Here is a 20,283-nt window from a genome sequence, read left to right on the forward strand (position 1 = left end):
AATCCTATATAGAAGACAAGGGGTTGTACGTATACCCACACATGCAAGTGTAAATGCACCTGTTATACTGGTTTTAAGGTAACCAGCTGTTGTAGATTTATAGTGTTAGTTTATTTACCATCCAACATTTGGTGAGAGAGTGAGTAAGCGCATTTCTCAATATGTCAAACTTTACCTGAAAACATTTTTGAACTATTTTGAGCATTGAAACATTAACCTGAAAAACTCAATATTATGTTTAATGGATTCATTGATTTTACTTCTATTGATAGCACCTCCTATCATGTAACATGCAGAACTTTGATGACTTCCTACAAGCTCTGTAAAGACCTATATAGCTAATAATTTCAGGTGATTTTCTCTTGGATGAAACATGTATTTTTTACTTTCTACATCTGAGCCTTTTCTATTATATATTCAATTGACGCATGAGTGCACCTACAGTACTCATAAATAACCCGAAATGTTCCATGCTCCCTGTCCATGTGATCACACATGTGAATGCTGTATGGACACAGGGAGGATATAGAGTATCTGTATTGATCCCTGTTGCTTTCCTCTCGCTCCATTTTATTATAAAAAATAAATCCTGTGCACATCCTTTATCAGTGGCTATGAACCCAGAGACTGTGAGGAGGGTAGCCAAAAAAAGAATGGCAATAAAAAAAGACATCTGATCCTGGCTATATCAAATGAGTAGGAGTATGATAGCTTATTGGGAGGTAAACAATGCAAGTCAAATAAAATCTCTCCCTGGCTTTATTCTTACGGTACCAAATTACCAGTATAGTTTCCTCTGGATCGAAATGCACTGCTGGTGTTTATGTGTGTGTACTCAATGTGTCTTTCTGTGGGTCTGTGCCTGTGCGTGCCTTAGTGTATTAGTCTGTTTATGCATCTCTGTGCTTGTTTGTGAGGCTGTGCCCAACTAGAGAAAAAATTACGTTCTATAAAATGTCTCCATAAACAGCATGGCACAATAAATCCAAGGCAGAAATATTAAGTGGAACCAATATTTTGCTGGACCCTCTCCAGGTGCCTAGTAAAACTCACGAGTCGAGATGACCTTAGCATTAAAAAAATATATTTTACAGGGGGAAATAATCCAATTCCCTTCCAATGAAGGCATCAGTGACATGAAGCTATCTGTGCTGTGCACCTGGGCCTTTCCACTGAGAGGTCATTTAGTACATATTCTCTCTTTTAGGGACAGTTCCATTAAATACACCATGAATATCCAAGCAAAAAAGGTATTTTGCAGTGCCGAGAGGGAAAAAAAAAATGATGGGAAGAGAAAAAAGTACCACAAACTGTTGCTGTGTTGTCAGGAGGGAGCCTCCCATATGTGCAGAGAGACTAAAGCAGTGAAGCTACAAAGGGAACATGCTCAAGGACACCTGTTTCTTGCAGGGAGCAGTTTGTGAGAAGCATCTTGTCTGTGCAACGCTGCACCAGCCATGTGGAAATGCAGGGGAAAGACACAGGATCCCAATGCGGGCGTCAAAATCCATAGAGAGCAATGCACATGTGACATATCAAACATGCGATGAAGTTCTGGGATAACGCAGCGAGACTGTGTACTTGATAACATAGAACGAGGCATTTCTTTATTATGTTTTTTAAAAGCCAAACTCAATCACTTATTAATCAAAGACAACATGCGAAAGAGAATTTATTATACTGCGGAATATTCCCCCAATTAGCCTTACAGCATCAGCATAACGTCTGTGATCCTGGTAGTAGAAACCACAGAGGACCCCAGAACAAATTCATCTGCATGGAAAATCTACCTAACCTGAATCTACTCTGCATTTCTCTTTACAATTATGCTAAGAAATGCATTGAGCCGTTGGCTGTTCACTACAGTTATCTGCCAAAACCCTCTGGTAACTGCCGTGCATTCCTCAAGAAGTTGTCCTCAAGAATTTGCTTTACGGTTACATTATCTCCTTTAGAAAACTAATTTCATATTAGGGTAATTGCCTCTGGCGGGGTTATGCAGGGCTGTGTGTTGTGGTGAAAAAAAAAACCTGATGAAGAGGACAAAGGAGAGGAAAAGTCATGCTGGTGCTCCCTCCCTATTTCTGTCTCTCTCAGTCAGATGAGGTCATCAAACACCAACCTGCTTTGTATATTAATGATGTAATAGCCCAGGATTTTTGGACACCTCGTCCCCAGAGACTGCTTGGCTGGTAGCAGAGGAAGATTTCATCTTGATTTAAAAGAGATATAACACCTTCGATAGAACTGTGACAAAGGCTGGATAGGCAGTGTGAGAGGAGATAGTGAGGCAGTGTAGACGCCAGCAGAGAGGAGAAGACAGGAGAGGAGCGAGGCAGAGGAGGGACTGTGCGATACTCTGTGCCTTTAAAGCACCAAGCCCCTCCTCCACAGAGCCGAGCAGAACAGTCGAGTGGTGCTGGCAGGAACCTGAGCCCCACGATAAACTCTGGCATCAGCTTCCTTTCATCCAGCAGTCAGCGAGGACACAGTGAGGGCGCAGGGGCAGAGAGACAGGGACGGAGAAGGAGAAAGAGTGACAGAGAGGGGGGAGAGAGAGAGAGAGAGAGAGAGAGAAAGAGAGAGAGAGAGGGAGAGAGAGAGAGAAACACAGGCACATAGACAGAGAGGGAGAGGCTGTCATTGGAATCACACAGCTCCTTTTTCACAGCAGCAACTCAGCCGCTCTGTCTGCTGCCTCCCGATGCAGGCGAACGCTGACAGGGATGACGGGTGGCGTGTTTTTGGCAGCGCAGTTATCTGAGTGATGGTAGCGGCCGCGGCGGCATCACAATCCAAAGCAGGAGCTCTCCTCACCGCTCTGGCTCTTAGTCATCCTCAGCCTCCTCTCTCCCTTCTCAGAGTGCTATCAGGGCCATTCATCGTTCTCACCTCATGCCTCCTGCCTCCTACTCCTCCTCCTCCTCCTCCACAGCTTCATCCTCCACTTCTACTCCTCCTCTGATGAGCCACAGCCTCAGAGTGAAATAACCCCGCTGATAGAAGCTTCTCCCTCTGTCAAGACAGTAAGTAGGGAAGGGAGGGACAGAACTGTGTGTGTGTGTGTGTGTGTGTGTGTGTGTGTGTGTGTGTGTGCGCACGAGAGAGAGAAAAAGAGAGGACAGCAAGGGGATGAGAGGAGAAGATGTTAGAGTGTGCGACAGAGGGACTGCTAAAGAAACAGCAGCTTGTGTGTAGATTGAATGATCCTGCTGTGCGTGGACAGTGAGCTCTGGGCGTAGCAACAGCAAAGTGATGCACAGGAAAGGTGAGTAGGTGTGTGTTCTGGCGTGTGTGTGTGTGAGAGTGTGTGGAGGTGAGACAAGTGCTGCTGCAGGAGCAAGAGATGCATTTTAACAGCAGCTAAAAATCGTCAACGCAGTTCATTCCAGTCCATCTCTGAGTCTCCCTCCACTCTATTGTTATTGCTTTTCATGCTACTATGAAATAGATAAGGAGGGGGATGGGGGGGGCGGGGGGTAGAAAGGAGAAGAAGAGGATGAGACATGAGAGAATAAGTGATTGTTTTCCTTCCCGTCTGTCCAGGTGCCATGTGTGATTGGCCGGCGCTCCCCGTGGCAGTGGCATCGCCCTGGATTTGGCGAGAAGCTCTCCCCCCTGCTTGTTCTCTGGGGCTCCTTTGGGAAGCTTTCATGGGATTTATCTCGTCCTGCTGGATGGCACAGAGCTCTCTGCCTCTCTGAAAAGAGTCCAGAGAGAAAACATACACTACACGGATAAGAAGTAAAATAATTATCCAATCACAGCACAAGGAGGCAGACCGGGTTCCCTTAGCAACAACTGAGGGAGAGAAGAGAATCCTTTTCTCTCTCTGCTCCCTTGGTTTTTGGGCACACCCCTGTGGACTGCTGTGGGTCAGTGTTTTGTGAGAGGACTTGGAGAGTGCTGTTGCATAAGACAAGCTGCCACCCAAATTCCAGAGGAAGATGCTTGTCCACCCTCCAGCCCCCTTGTAACTGTGTCTCATCGACACCATGATTTTTTGTTATCCCTCCACAAATTCTCATCACGAGTCACGTTCCGCTGGCTTAGAAATCAATTCATTCTGATCCAACGCCACCTGGAATAAGCCCTGCTTTGGGAAGGGAGGAGGGGGGGAGAGATACTGGACGCTCTGTGCAAAAACCCACATCTACCTTTTGCTCGCTTTCATGGACGAGAAATGAAGGACAACATGATTAAGTCATCATCTGCAAAGAAAATGGATGTGAAGCAAAGTTTATTTTGATGATGCTTTTTTTTTGTTTGGTTGTTTTTTTTTTTTCAATGATTTGAATTTCTACTGAGAATCTTTTTATTTTTCCTGGGGGAGGAAACACCACACCGCACAGAGGAATATCCCCTTTTTTCCAACCAGGATCTGTCCTTTCTCTCTGTAAAGACAGCAGCCCTCACTGAGGGACTATATTTAGACGGCAAATCTCGTCCCCACTGGCCGCCAATGTAGAACGCGATAATTTTGAAAATTGAGCCACTGCTGGGAGTTCTATTTTTCTATCTCTGTTGGATAGCTTGTTCTGTAAAGGGGTTAATATGAATTCCTTTTCTGCTTTTACTTTTGTATGATAGCCTGCCAATATGTCACTGTGTTTCACAAGTAAAAAAGATTGTACAGGACATGTGGAAAAGGGAAGAAGAAGTCACAACCCTGTATAGACAGGCATTTTAAATAGCATCTCTTTGGGAACAATTTCAAACGTACACAATGACACATGAGATGAGTTGGCTCAATATGATTATGTAACAGTTTTCATACCAGCTTTAGCCCATGTATTTTGTCTCTTCCTTTTCCATGGATTTACTGCATTTGACTTTCCCCGTGCTCCTTTTCTCGTCATTTTTCGAAGCGTCTACCAGAAGACATGGATGTCAGAGTGTGACCCTGTGCCAAGTGTGCGGGCGAGGCAAGGTGTTTTGGCTGCCCAGGTGCTTTTAAGATGTTGAGGTCTCCCTGCGTGGCCGGGGCCCCTGTTCGGATCAGTAGCACTGAGGCTCCTTGTAGCCAAAGACATGGACCCCGACTCGGCTCCCCCACGCCCTCAGCCTGTTGGCCACTGGCCCCACGTCACCCTGTAAAGGATGTCCCTCAGCAGAGCTCCGGCCCGGGACACCTCTGAGACCCCCAGCCCGAGAGAACGTATCCGCAGCCACATGAAGATGGTGATCGACCAGCTGGAAGGCATTCTCAAAGAGCTCAAGGATGTGGCCAAGGAACTCCGGGAGGTGAGGTTCAAAATCAGCTTACATGTATCAGGCTTTTCGGGGGGTGGGGGGAGGAAGAGATGGAGGCAGGAGGAGAATGTGGGTGCCAGGTGGGTGTGCTTCCGAAGTAGGCTGCATTTAACTAAGTGTGAAATTCTTTCCCCAGCATGGAGATTTTGATTAAGATTTGAAAGTGATGAGATCTCACTTTTTTTGGGGGGGGGTTTTGTAACAGGAGGATATTGTTGATTACGACCACAGCGAGGCTGTCCTCCTTTTCCGATCACACAATTGCTGATCGGCAATTACGAATGTCCTTCATGTGTTCAGTGGAGTATTGTCAGAGGTACAGTAGATATGAAAAGCAGCAAAGCCAGGCTGAAAGGAAACACAGAGGCATGCTTAGATAAGATACAAGACTTAACGCCGCAATAGTTATATAACCGTTTTTGTTAAGGATCAGCTGGATTCCTACTGTATTTTTGCAACTGCCATGGTAACACAGAGAGATTTGAGTGTGTGTGCGTACATCTACAGTACACAGTTTAAACACGGATCAACAAAGACAGATACTGAAGGTGTGATGTGCTCTGACATGCATCTTCAAGTACATAGACTACAAAATACCAGTGTGATGGCTGATAGAGAACGCTCTGTTCATGTATGTGACAGTACAAAATGGCCCTCATCATCTATTTGGGATCTTCCCCCTGCAGTGCCTTCAAAGCTTTGAGCTCTTCTCGCAAAGCTCCTCCAGAAAACCAGATAAAGGCTTCCTTGCCTCCAATCAGAGATGCAGAGCAAGTGTGTGTGTGTGTGTGTGTGTTGCTAGATGCATTGAAAAGAAGAGAAACAGCAGATAGTAGTGCATGTAATGACCTGAAGGAGGAGGAGGTTTTTCCAACAGCCATGATGAAGCTGCCATAACTCACTCCATCACCACACAGGAACCTCTACCCTTCCCCTCTCCCTGACTCCCAGCTCTGTCCCACGCTCTACTTTATGTACTTGCACAGTAGGAGGTGCAAGGCCACAGCTCACGGTGCACCTTCTCTCTGGTGAGCAGGAGAAGCCGGCCTGCGTGCGGGAGTGATTGATGATTATGGGACAACTGCAAGTGGAATAATGCTGGCCGGAGCTATTTATAAACAAAAACACGGCCTGTGCCTCTGCCAGCTCCAACGCATATTACCATTCTTATCCCAGACCCCATTAGAGAGGGCTCTGCACAGTGGCTCAAATGTCATTTTTTATTGGGAGAGCACAATCCCACATATTGAAATGGCTAAGAAATCATATTAGCTGCAGTGGCAGTCATAATGTTGGTATCAATATCCTGCAATTAACTGACCTGTAAGATTGCCGACTGTATCATTGGGAGATGAAGAAACAGGATCAGTGTGTGGCGCCATCAGATGTATGGAAGCCTAATGTTCCATAAAATCTCTCATTCTTGGCCACATGAAAGGCACAACATAATAGATAACAACTGTCACATAAATAAATGATGAATTGCCATGTGAACGTGGTGAAATAAATAACTGAGCGAAGGAGCAGTAATGACTGATTATCACCCACAAGGTCTATGGGGAACTGCAGTGCACTGAGGAGTTAAAAGCTGCCACTCCAGAGCCAAGAAATTAAGAAGTTACTGGTGTGTTACTATTCTTACTTCACAGAGCCGCTTTCATAGCTCCAGATCACAGACCTACAGTGTCATTACTCGGTGCACAGAGCCAGTCGAGTCAAAAGCTGGAAATCAAAAAAGAGAATAAAACGCCACATTTCAACCACTGCAATAAAATTTGCCTATCATTTTCAGATTCTCCACTACTGTGCGTACATCTTCTTTTAGACTATTCAGTCCAGGCCGCTGCGTGAATTGAAGTGAGAAGTTTTGTTACGTTTTGCAATTAAGTTTTACCTGTTTGGTTATCATGGCCTTTTGCATCAGCCATTAAAATGCATTTTCTACCCATTGCAGTGTAAGGAATCATATGTCTATTTTTTTCTTTTAACAATTTTTAATTCAATCAAAGTTAAACAAAATTAAAAAATGACCTAGAGGAATCAGACGTTTCTAGTATCCTGAATAGTGCTTGATAATTGTTTGAGTACTATTAACCTAATGATTAAACATTGGACACAACCAATATGATTGCAGAAAATAAGACAATTTAAAACTGTTCAAAAATGTCCTTCTACAAAGACCTTCACCTCCCCTGATTCTACCCCATAGTGACTTGCTATCCTCATAAAGGCAGTGTAGTCTTAAAAAAGGGGTCACCCATGGGTCTTACTTTCTTGCCTGCCAGAATTCATCATCCTCATTGCTAAACATCTCTTCCCCGGAGGACTGGCCCCAACTCACATCTTAAATGATGACAAAAAAAGGGTTCATGGTTTTTACCAGAGAGTTTGAATCACTGCAAGCAACACTTGGCGCGGTCTAATCGAACCCTGCGGTGAACCTAGCATTAAATTTTAATCACTGCCATGTAAATGGGAACTGTTTCCTGTGTGGCCTGTACACGGTATTAAGAAATATGGAGTACTAAAAACATTGATGATAGCGGTGCAAAGTGAAGTGTATTTCTACAGATTTTTTTGTTCTTTTTTACCAAATGCTCATTATACAGTCAGCCATTTTGAGAGGACCTGAGAAATGAGCAGTAATTAACGTTAAATTAAAAAGCAATAGCAAGGAAAATGTCACTTAAGGATGTGAGGCCTCGGCTTTTTCAGTTAAATATTTACAAGGTGTTTTTATTTTTTTTAATCCATCCTAGTTTTTTTGTTCCTGAATATATTGTTACTTTTGGATTTCACCTTGTACACAGGCAACTGCAATCAAATTCAGCCAATTACAGGATGTGTTATTCCATGATTGATTCTCAGTTGTTTGAAAGCCATTTTCATAATGTATTTGCTTACTGTTTGGTTGGTTGAAGGTGTGTTCCTCACTAAAGTCGGTTGTTTTTGTTGGCAGTTTAACAACACACATCAAGTGGTTACCTGCTTCCAAACTGACAGATAAAAAATATCTTTAAATTATAATCTTTCATGAAACAGGATTTTTGTAGAAGAAGCTTGTAAAGTAATACTGTTTTCCCGGCTGCAGCACAGTCTCAAGCAGTAAATTCCCTTTGTACACAAAGAAAAATGCAACACAGCGCACGCATAGTTTTTCAAAATTGCTCCCTTCAAAATCCTATTACAGTCAAATGCAGCCTGTCTTACTTGTGAATCCATTACAGGCTTCATGACAGGTAAAATGAGAAGGATCTAAAGGAAGGACATCGAAAGGTAATATACTGATAAACTACTCCATTTGCAATAATAACACTGGCAGGAGTGCAACTCTAGAGGAAATAATTCATTTAGGTAACATGTCAACCTTGGACTTAGTAGTCTGAGGAAAAACAAGAGAAAACACATCAGCAAACAGATTGAAGAGACCAAGTGAAATGTTCCAACGTTGAATAGTTACTTTCGTTGAAACTAGATTACACAAATGTAAGAGCGCACTCATGTTGGTTATTAGAGACATCCAGACTGGTAATTTGCAAGAATTTACGGAAGTGCTAAAGGAAAAAAAAAGGCAGGATCATGGACTGAAGGGGGGAAGGGCGTTGGCAGTGAGCTACATCTTAATACGGAAGCAAGCCGCAGTAATAGGCTGGATGTAGTTATTATGCAGAATCATACAATGGCCAGACGATGACGTTCGCCTGTGTTGGTATCAAGACAACGCAGCCAGGCCTCTTAGAATTAAACCTCTAAATGAGACGAGTGAATATAAGATGGACAAAGAGCAATTATCAGTAGCAGAGTACAGCATGTGCAGGACACAGTCCTCTATCAGTTGGCCTTGTGGTAGTTGTCTGTACATCCTCATGCTCGGTGCCGGGGACTCGGCTTACTGCTTCTACTCAGTTACCAGCAGCCTGAAGACAACGGAGAGGAGGCAGCAGGAAAACACTGGTGTCAGGTGAAAAAAAAGCGTCCTCCACATGTCAGCTTTTTAGGAATGAAGTACTGAGTAACAGCTCTATTAATGACACTGGCCATCCATGCAGTTTTAGAGTTATATAAAGGGGCTTTTGAAAGTGTGTCATGAATGCTTTTGATGCACAGAAAATCCCAGTCATCATGTTTTCACCTGTGAGCAGCAGCAAAACTATCATCCTTCCCTTTCAGGTTCTGCTTGTTTTTTGGAAGAGACAAGTTTGTGCTCGGCAAGCTTAGTCAGACACATGTGGCATGAATGTGGTGGTCTGTTCAGTTCCTATTCATCACCCGATACCAGACGAGTTATCCCATTGGCCCAGCCGTCAACTACTGTAAAGACATTTTTGTGCTAAAATGGAGTCAGGCAAAAAAAAAAAAAAAGCAGCTATGTAGATGATCTGATCAGCAAGGCTATTGCACGTGGCTCTGTTATATCTGGGCCGCGCTTAAATGCTACATTGTTCAAGCCCGGTGTGGACAGCGAGTTGTCCAAAATACTGGCCTCAGATCTGTCAGCCGAACCACGATCGAGCCAGCCAGTGGTGGGGAGACCAAAACAAATTCAAAAGGCTATTTTTCTTCTGCAGGGCCCATATCCTCTCTTCACTCTGTGCCCCCCCCCTCTTACCCCCCCTGCTGATGCTGCTGCTGAGCGGGGCAGGGAACAGAAAACTGCCAAGGTAGAACACTTCAAGATTTAACCATGAGTGGTGGGGAGTGGGGCGTAGGGTGGAGAGGTGTAATCATAATCACCAGCACTTTCACTCAGGAACCAGAACAATATAATGGACACTGGTAAACACACTCTCATTCCTTGAAACAGTTGATCCTGTTACTGGGGAATATTTAGGGGAACGTTGAAACGCATGGCAGTGATAATAGGAAATGTGATGATTCCCGGAGAAAATGGGTCATTGTATACACCGCAAACATTGTATTGCAAACTCCAGATTTTACCTCAATTTATAAAATGGGTCAGAATGAATTTTCACTACAAATTTAGATCTTGGAGATAGGGTTGGCCGGTAATACGGTAATAAGGTACAGTATACCGCAGTATCTTAAAATAGCAAGGGTATCAGTTTTATTACCGTCATTTAAAAAAAATATACTTTATTACCTACTAAATAATAGGGGTGGGAGAAAAAAATCGATTCATGTAAGAATCGCAATTCTTATTCTTATTCTTATCATAATTTTCAAAAATTGTTTTTTTTATTAACATTTCCTCCGTCTCTCTGCGTGCCCTCACAGGCTTCGTACACAGCGTTGCAGTAAGCCAAGAAACTAAGACGCTTATTAACCTTAAACTGATAAGATTAAAATGCTCCATTGAATCTCTGTGACTAGGCTCGTGCCCATCAGCAACGCGATCCTCTGTTGAAGATTGAGAGGATGATTGATGTTTTTTTCAAACGTTATAAAACACACACGCTGATCGTTGCTCAGATGTAGGTTAGATCTTCATATTTTGAAATACAAAGTGCAGCCAAACACCAAGTTAAACAGAAAAGTGACAGCAGACCGTCTGTGGAGCTACAGGAACTGGCTGGAGGAGTGGAGTTTTTTTTTTCAGCAGCGCCATTAGAGCAATTTACAGTTATTAACATGTGCATATGAGAATTAGAATCGAATCGAATCAAGGGACACCCAAAGATTCCCACCCCTGCTAAATAATGAGTGTATGTTCAGCACCTACAGTACATGTGTGTGGTTGAGTTTTTAATTTTACTCCAGTAGCATAATGTTTTTCATTCGGGAGATGTTTGATAAAGTTGATGAATGTTACATCGTCACGAGAGAGCTCAGAAAAGAGAGAGAGGAAAAGATGGCAAGTCGCGCATATAATGAGTTGGTCCTCAAGAAAAAGACAACTTCTGCAAAAACCTTGGCTAGTATGTTGCTATAGTTATCATGTGTATCTTGTAGGCTTGTGCTGATGTTTTTTTTTCTTGCCGAAGTTGTAAAAACTAGGGGTGTCAACATCTACACGTGTAAACGGATACACGGATAACAAATCATAACCGTTTAGAAAAATCAATAATCGATTACACGCCTTTTTTCCCTCCTCCTCCATTTCTCACCAATATAGTATTTTTTGGGGTGATAACGTTGCCTGAAAGCTTCAGATAATAATGGAACTGCGTGTCAATCCTCCCTCACTTTATCTCCGCGTAGCCTACCCGTCTCTCTCACCTTTCAAAATAAAGGCAGAGGGGAAAAAAAAACACCGACTCCTCCGGCTTGTACTGCGAAGGAGGCATAGCCAGTTCATGTTCCAGCTTAACAAAACCTCTAGCCCCGCGGTCCCCCCGGAGTTAACGCGGTACTACGAAGCTTATCAACTTGCTCCTGACGCTCAGCTCAACAGCTGAGCAGCGTATTCCCTCAGCTGAACATCTGTAGGCGGAGACGCTCAGAGAGAAAGTCAACAGCAGCTGAGCAGCGCATCCAGCTCCATTGGACTTTCAAAGTAAATGTGACGCCAGCTGTAAATGAGTTAAATAGTTAAACAGTGGCGCTTTTATAGGCGATTTCATTATTAAACTCTGAACATAACCTGGTCGGGACCAGGTTATGAGCTACGCATAAGTTGCCATGGAGATCTAGCCGGGTTAAAAGAGAGCCACCTTTGTAGTACAGGAGAGCCTGGCCGCTAACCCACTAAACTCGCTTCACCCCTCCGTCTCCTCTCTCTTTATCTGCGCCGGTGGGTTGCATTCACGCTCAGCACAACCGTTACGGAGCGGAGCCCCAATGAGCCCCGTGGGCACATAAGCAGCGCATCAACGTCATCTTGCGACCCGGAGCTGAAATCAAACGCACACCTTGAACCGAGTTGAAAACAGCGTCACTGAGCTTCCATAGAACTACATTGATTTTCAATCAAGATTCCAGCGCGGCGGCAGACAATTTGAGCCCCCCCCCCCCCCCGGAATAGAAACAGATCATAATCTCCAGTGTAACCGTGTACACGTCGGTTAGTAGCCCCGGTTACACGTGTAGAAAAAATTGTAAACGTTGACACCCCTAATAAAAACACACAGACAACAACACTACAGCTGAGCAGCGCCACATCCGTTGTGATCTGGCTCAGCTGATCGTACTCCGATGACGGTTAGATCTTCTAATGTTGAACTCATTTTATAAATACAAAATGCTTAAGAGAAAGGAACAGCAGAGCTCCTCCGGCACATTTTGTTATAAGATATTTGTTGTTAATAAAAGTTGTTAATATTGGTAATACATGTTTTGTTATTGTTTCAGTATTCTTATGTGGTGTTTGGTGGGCTATTCCCTTTCTGGATTACATTTTGGTGACTCCGTCTGAGCTGTACAACATGATTTTTAAATGGCCACGGTAATACCGTATACCACGGTAAAATGTGGAGGTTTGGATACCGCCAAGAGAAATACGGGTGGGGGGGCATTAGTATCATCAACTGTGTGCAGACACACAAGTTATTACACATAAATAAAAATCTAACTATTAACAGTGACTTCATACGGCTAGAAGGTGGATTGTGGTACTCTATTTTTGCCGAAATCAGAAATTACAAGCAGTCAGTCACAAAGCCTGGTCCTGGGGGATCCTTTCCCACAAAGCAACCATTTTGGCCACCACTGGTGTGCATTTACTGCCCAGTTGACCACAGCCCAGTGATCTCAACTGGAGAATCCATTTACTTCAGATTAAGGCAGGGTTTTTGCTCAGTCTCCAGCCTGTGAACACGCACACCAGCTGTCCTTGCAGGCCAACAACCCTCAGTGGGCAGCACTGAAAGCTTAAACACTCACAGAGGAAAGTACCCTTCAACAAAACATACCTGGGCCAAAGGGTTTCTTCTCATTAAAAGCCATTTGGATGAAATGACAAGTACCCACCTACTGTGTCTGTCAATTTGTTCCTCCTTGCCTGACCTCTTTTGTGTGTGGAAATTAAATTCCTAAATTAAACTTGGTGACATGCCTCTAGCGGAGTTCTCTTTGCTCAGGAAAACAACAAGAACAAGGCACCTCAAGCCTTATCTATTCTTCACTGAATACAAAACACCCTGCCATCTCCACACCTGTGTTGCTGCTTTGAGCCGAGCTCCACATATATTTGTCTGGACTTGGAATGAATCAGAGGCTCAATTATTCTCAGGACTGATGAAACACTGCTTCGGGATTTGAAGTAGAATGTCAGATCAACTTCTGGTCGAACTGAATTTAAATGGATTCCGACGTGGTCACAGCTTCGCTCATGTTTGCAATACAAATCCATCATGGTGACCCCACTGACTAATCTGATACAAATACAGCCCATCTCTGCTTTAATGAAAGGAGAGGATATTAAACATCTTGCATATTTAGCTGATGCTTTTACTGAGAGTAGCTCACAGTGGCGGTAAAATCTGAATAATCTTTAATTCCTCGATCCCGTACATGAAAAAGTAAGCAGTATTGAGAACTGAAAAGATGGCAGCATCAAAGAAGGGAGGGAATGGTAGTAAACAACGGGTTAAAACTTTAGCGGTATCTAACCTTGAGAGCTGCGGAGAGAATAAAACTGTACCATGCAAAGCGTTCCCCTGAGCCTCTTTTACCTAGCTCTGCTGTGGAGCTCCAGCTTCTTTAGGATGCAGGCCTAGCATATTGACGAGCCCATCATGCCTGTAAGACCCACTGGATTAGCTGGCCCTTTGAGCTCTGCCTCCCCCTGCGAACCCTGCACTCAGCATAGACTGTAATGAGGGCTTTAGGTTAGACCTCTGCCGAGGTAAACACTCCAAAAATTGCCGTCGTCATTCTCATTGATTTTTATCAACTGACGCCTACTGCGGGTTAGTTACGAATGAAGCGGTGAAAAAATGTTCATCATGCATGTTTCTGCTTTGTGATTCAGCCGCGAACCCTTTAGCTTGTCCCTCGGCAAGGATCGAGCTGAATAGGATGAAAAGGGGGTTTTAAAGGCAGACCAAAGAAAGACAGAGAATGTGTGTAAGTGAGAATGAGATGGAGAGGAAGACATGAAGGGTGGATGGAGATAATAGTTTCTCCTGGTGCACAGAATTGCGACAGACTGGGTGGAACAGCTTAGATCAATTGTTGCAATTGTGCTCATTCGTGGGCGTGTTTAGGATTGTTTTGGCCTACTCTGTGATGTGAATAAAACCAGTAGGCTGTAGTTAATGGTGTGAAAAATGGCATCCATCGAAGTGCACAAGCAGCCTCCAAGAATAGCTACATCATTTCATTGTGTCAAAGCATACTGTACGCAGGGGGACGGCTTGTCCTCCATCAGCTCATCAGACGGACCATTCTTTTTTTGTGTGTGTGTTTGTGGATATTTATTTTCTAAATCACAAGGACAGATGCATGTACAAACAGTGATCTGGTTTTGAAGAGATGCTATATTCTTACAGCCGGTGAAAGTGCTCAGAGTAGCGTGGGCCAACACACTCACCAGTGTAGCAGCTTAATCCAGCTACAATCTTTGGAACTGTGTTATACTCAGGGATCATCAGGAGGCTTTTTTTGCCCTTCCTTTTATTTTTAGCCGTAGTCTGTGATGCATCATAAATCAACCCAGTTTCGAACAAGATTGTTCAGTCTTAACCAGCAGAAACAAATGAACTGAGATGGCGCACTCTAAGCAGCTGTATCATCCAGCCCTGAAAAAAGGAACATTTCCAAGATCTTTAAATGTCTTCATACGTCCGGTAGCATGTCCACAATGATGTGTGATGTAAAGAAAGTGCTCCAAGATAACCAAATAAATTATGTATATAAGAGTGATATACAGTATAAGAGTATTGCTTAAATGTGATGCATAACAACGCATCTGCCTAATAAGTGATCAACATTTTAGTTTCCTGTTATACCAAAGATCAGTTTGTAAAATTTTAGAGCATGTACCATGCATGTACCATGAATGTAATGAATGGATATAATAAAGTCCAAAATATGTCAGTAAAAGACATGATTAAGAAAGAAAGAAAGAACCCATTATGGGAGAAAGGCTCTAATGCTTGTAGTTTGACAACTTCAATCAACAGGTGTTTTTGACACATTAAAAGTCCGTCATTCATTACAATGTCTTTGAAGGAGGGAAATTCAATGAACCATTTTACTTTTGTTGATGTGTTTTAGAAAACATGCCACAGGATTGTGAAGAATGATGTCCCCTGTTTACCTTGTTACAAAGTGCTTTTGTACTGAGTTCTGATCTTATTAGCTCAAAACACAAAAGTCGAATGATTCTATAAGGAGGGTGTCAGAGTTATACATTAGAGTAGACTTTGGTCATTTATTACTAAGCACATTTCTCCAGGCATAATTTCTTTGCATAGTGGCAAAACAACACACGCAGACAGAGGACAAAATAAGGACAGACTGTTATAGAAAACAGATTTTTTTAGGGTCCATAAATTTTGGCACAACATCTGCTGTCTTCATTTAGATGTGTTATATTAATTGTGTTAGAGTTCACATGCCAAACAGCTAATTAAAAATACATGGTACTTTTTTTAATGATCCCACCTGCACGCTCCTAAAGTGATGTAATCACATGTGTCAACAAGCTGTCTTTGGAGATTTTGGGTCCACTGATTAATTCAATTAAATTGAATAGATTTGGATAATTACATTTTCACATTTTTCACATTTTCTTTTACTACACTTTCCTGGTAATAAAGACGTTTGACTTTCACAAAATGACTTATATAGCACTACAACAATCCAGCACAAATAAAGAAAGCTGCCTGACTTGTTTTGTATCATGCATTTGGCCCTTGAAATCCATTCCACCAAGTCAACAATACTGTGCTGTTCTTGGAGGATAATTTTGCTCCATATTGAGCCAGTGCTTATTCTCAGCCTGCATAGTGTTTCCAACGAACCTCATGAATAAAATTGTGAATTTTAGGTTTTTGATTGTCTAACGTTAGAAATAGTTTGCCTAAATTCAAACTAGCACAGATTGGGAATAAGCACTGCCTTAGAACATGACCCAAATGTATTAAAGTATTTGCATGTAAGTCGGCCTGTTGAGATTAAAATTTAACTTTATTAGGCTCAGGCTCATGACAACATTCATAAAATTGCCTTGAGTTCTTATTGGGTTTTTTTTTTTTTTTTTTCCATGATTTGTCCTCAATTTGGAAATATGTTCTGGCAAATAATGCAGGGATTGGGTGAATTTGCATGAATATCTCTCATTGCAGACTCCGGGGGGAAGTAATGGGCTAATATGGAGGTAACACACCTTGCCATGTGAGCAGCAGAACACTAGAAATGCCAAAACGTTAGATTGTCTTACTAGGATTTGTTTCTAATCCACCTAATTAATGCCAACTAGACAGAGATCCATTTAACATTTAAATGTCATTAATTACTTCACTTTGCGAGGAGCCTGTCTGTCTGAATATCTAAGCAGGGTGTCTGAGCTTGGCCCAGGGTGTCATAACTAATCTGCATCATGAACCTGAGTGGGACCTGTCTTACTGAATGATTCTGTTATTTTGTTTTCACTAATTACACAAGTGAACATTTGAAAATCCCAGCAGTGGGAACTGTTAGACTACAGTGAATCTGCCAACAGTGTGCAGTTTTTTGGGTATGCTGCAGTAATATGGCCAACTGCGTATTGCAGAGCTAGTGTTACATGGGGGCTGTGGGGACAGTGAATCACAGACAGCTGTACTAAACCTATGAATCACAAAATTCAAATATTCACATGGAAAAAACGAAGCCAAGTAAAACAGAGTGACACACAGAGCTGCGTCAATGTGAGACACCTGTTCAGGAAGCTCTGCAAGAATACTTGCATGCTGGGAGGTGGGTGTCAAAACAGAGAACAAAAGATTGTGGCCAATGACTGTATGGGTTCCTACATGTCTGTAGCTTTCTTTGCTTCGGAACCGTTTTGTTCAAGCAGACTATTTCTTGTTAAAACCACTTTGGTTCAGTGGCTGATTGTCAGGTTGTGGTGGTGTTAGATTTAATTGTAAATGCCATTTATCCAGCATGGGTATTAAGGTGTGTGCCAGTGGCTGTTTGTGGAACATGTGTTTAGGCTGCAGGTGAAGAAGTTGGCATTATTCATGATTTGTACTTCAAGTCTGGATTCAGCTCATTTTATTATTTTATTTTTGTTCAGATGTTAAAAAGTGACCTTTGTCATTATGATGTGTTTGTACATGTTTCACTGTTATTGTGATTCTCTGCAAAGGACAGCATCTAAGCAGTCTTAGATGTAGAAAATAAAATAAAAATAAGATATATAAATATAAATAACACCCCTCCACCCCTCTCCCTCTCCGTCTTGCACTGACAGCTCACACTCGGCCAGTGGCACACCATGGATGGCTGCCACCACTGTCACTGTCAATAGCATGACAACATGCCATCTAATGCAGGGCAAGGCAAGATGAAGGAGGCACAGCAGAGAGGACAGGCTAATTATTCAGACACACTGCTAAGAGCAGAAGGGGACAGGACATGTCAACAAACTGTTTGGGGTGATTAATATTTTTTGTCATCTGTGCGGTCACCTGTGCAGTTGGCAGTTTATGACCAAGATGATGAAGCCGGAGATTTCTGACTTTTATGCAAAGTAGATGATACAGCAAGGTCTACGAGGGTGAAAAATATAATTAGACTTTTTGGTGTGCTGTTATTCTCAAGGATATTAACTGGGGATGGGACTGCAGGTTGATGTGAACTGCCAAGGAGCGTGTGCTGCAGGTTCTGATTAGTGAGAAAAATCCTAATTATGATTATGCAAAAAGGTGATTGGAAAAAAATGAATTCACTGATGAATTTACTGATGAACATGCATTAGCAAATTCCCAAGGTTAATAACCTTCTGGCTCATTTTCTGTTTCTAACATTGTGCCGTGCCAATCATTTGCTTATACATTTTTCTGTTACACTGTCCTCCGTCATCATATGCAGCATCTAAATGATAATAGTTCATTTCAGTGCGAAATATTCAATATTTTCTGTGGGCTATTGTTTTGCAGTGTCACATGGACATACTGACACGTGGCTGCTTACCAGTGAAGGTCCTCACAGGGAGGAGGCCTGTGGGAAGATGTCACATGGTTGCATGATCATAAAGCGAATGACCTGATCAAGGGTCTCAAAATGTTAACGGCCCAGGAAGTACCATCAACGTCTTTGGCTAGTTTAATATCATCACCTCCTTTATGACAGAAACATAAATATATGCCAACATAACATAACACCAGTATTATGTGATCAGATAGGCTATATGTAAACACAACATAAGATCACAGAAAGATGTGCTCGTGACAAGGACAAAAGTGGTGTTGTAAAGTAGGGAAGTGAAGACCTGACAAGATCATCTGCATTTATGGGTCTTTAATTTGGAGAAATGATGGCATATTATATGGCCACTTAATATGAACTGGGGGTATTAAAGAGCATAAAACGTAAGGCTGTTTTTAGCAGAGGAATTCATCAAGAGAAGCAGGAACTTTATAATATAATTTAGTATCTTAATTCAAGACAGTGAGTAGCAGCAATTGTTCAATTTATAAATAAGTCAATCAACAGAAAATTATCTGTGACTATTTTAAGATCCAATCAATTGTTTAAATTATTTAGAGATAAAGTTTGCTTCAATCTCCTCTAGACATTGTAATGAATAGAAGATGAATCTAGATGAATCAATAATACAAAATAAGTGTTGACTGCAACCTGAGATATAATTCAGCATTTTGTTTAGTTTGAGGCCCTCTAAGGAAAAACAGTCCACAAGGATTTCCAGGTTGCATTAAGGCAAACAAAGCGTAATCCTGACAGCAATAATTCAACCTCTAATTGCAACAATACTACGAGGTCAATTGCATGATTAATTTAATTAATTTAAAGACAAATGTCAACACCACAAGCCGTTTCAGTGACAGATCCAATTGATCTTAGTGGTGGACACCTTGACCCTGTCCAATAAAGCTTGTGACTGTGTGGTCATGCATTTCAAGACTGACTGAAATGAATAGTTTGATTGACTGACTTAATGTAACTGGTGCTTCCATTATTTTCCTTGGCTTGCATCACACTAATAATATATTGAAAACACTCTGTCTAGTTAATCACCATAACCAAAGTCATTTCTACAGAATCCATTACACAAGACTTCCTCATGTCCATCCACACTGACTCATATGCACAGCTGCACGTAATACACTCGCATACAGTATATTCACTTCAGCACAGCAAAATCCATATTTGCATGCGTGTGTGGTTAGGAGAGTACGAAACAGCTGAAGAGTCTGACAACTAAAGCCTCTCCACTGTCCTCAATTCAACTATGACTCACAGTTTTGTGGCTCCCAGTGAGTGAGCACAGATTATTCAGTGGAAATTAGATGGTTGATAGAGATACTCAATATGACTTTTTGGACGGGATGAGATACGGACTGACTTTTTCAAATAAGTTTATCATGCACTTTGTAGCCATGCTGACAAATGAAGATGAACATGCCACGTCCTGAATAAATCCATTCTGTGCTTTTATCTATTATGTAAAATAATACATTTATGGTTTCAGTGTTAAATGAATTTTGTGTGATGATCAATACAATGTGTGGTCCAGTGTGACGAAACAAGTGCTGTGTGTGACCAAGGACTTAAGGTTAATCAAGACTGCAGTGATCCCCACCTTGCTAAATTTTCTGGCACAACCACATAAATCATAGAGCCCAGGTCTGCAGCTTGAGGTTTATTACCAATTCTGTGTGCATCTGTGACTTGCCAAAAGGCAAACTACGTGACTAATTGACCTAATGTTTAGAGCCTGTCCTTGTTTGGCTTTTGAGCCACTGACATGGATTAGAAGCAGGAGGGAAGGAGAGACAAAGTGTAGTGAGGCTGCAATGGTGACCTCCACGCTGCCTTTCAAGGTCATAGCTGAAATTATAACACCCAGAATCAGCTGTTCATGTTGGCGAAGAGGGCAGCGTGATGGAGTGGTTTGCCCACAGTCAGGACTTTCAGTCAGGTGAGGGTGAAGACACACAGGTCATCCATTGTTGGGTT

The 20,283-nt window shown here is 42.3% G+C and overlaps 1 protein-coding gene across 3 annotated transcripts in view; it reads left to right on the forward strand.

Annotated features, from left to right (window-relative positions):
- Positions 1 to 1,613: 1,613 nt before the first annotated feature.
- The window catches only part of insyn1 (inhibitory synaptic factor 1), a 50,430-nt gene continuing 31,760 nt past the window's right edge, over positions 1,614 to 20,283 (forward strand). Inside the window, exons 1-3 of one of the 3 annotated variants that reach the window (XM_085765006.1) lie at positions 1,614 to 3,073; positions 3,117 to 3,268; positions 3,547 to 5,244. In XM_085765006.1, the coding sequence (XP_085621132.1) occupies positions 5,101 to 5,244 (144 nt within the window). In that variant the 5' untranslated portion in view covers positions 1,614 to 3,073; positions 3,117 to 3,268; positions 3,547 to 5,100. The other 2 variants (XM_085765014.1, XM_085765021.1) reach the window with 2 other exon arrangements.

This window comes from Trachurus japonicus, chromosome 3 (genome assembly GCF_045865225.1).
Source record: "Trachurus japonicus isolate A0001 chromosome 3, Traja_1.0".
In the NCBI taxonomy this organism is placed as follows: Eukaryota; Metazoa; Chordata; class Actinopteri; order Carangiformes; family Carangidae; genus Trachurus; species Trachurus japonicus.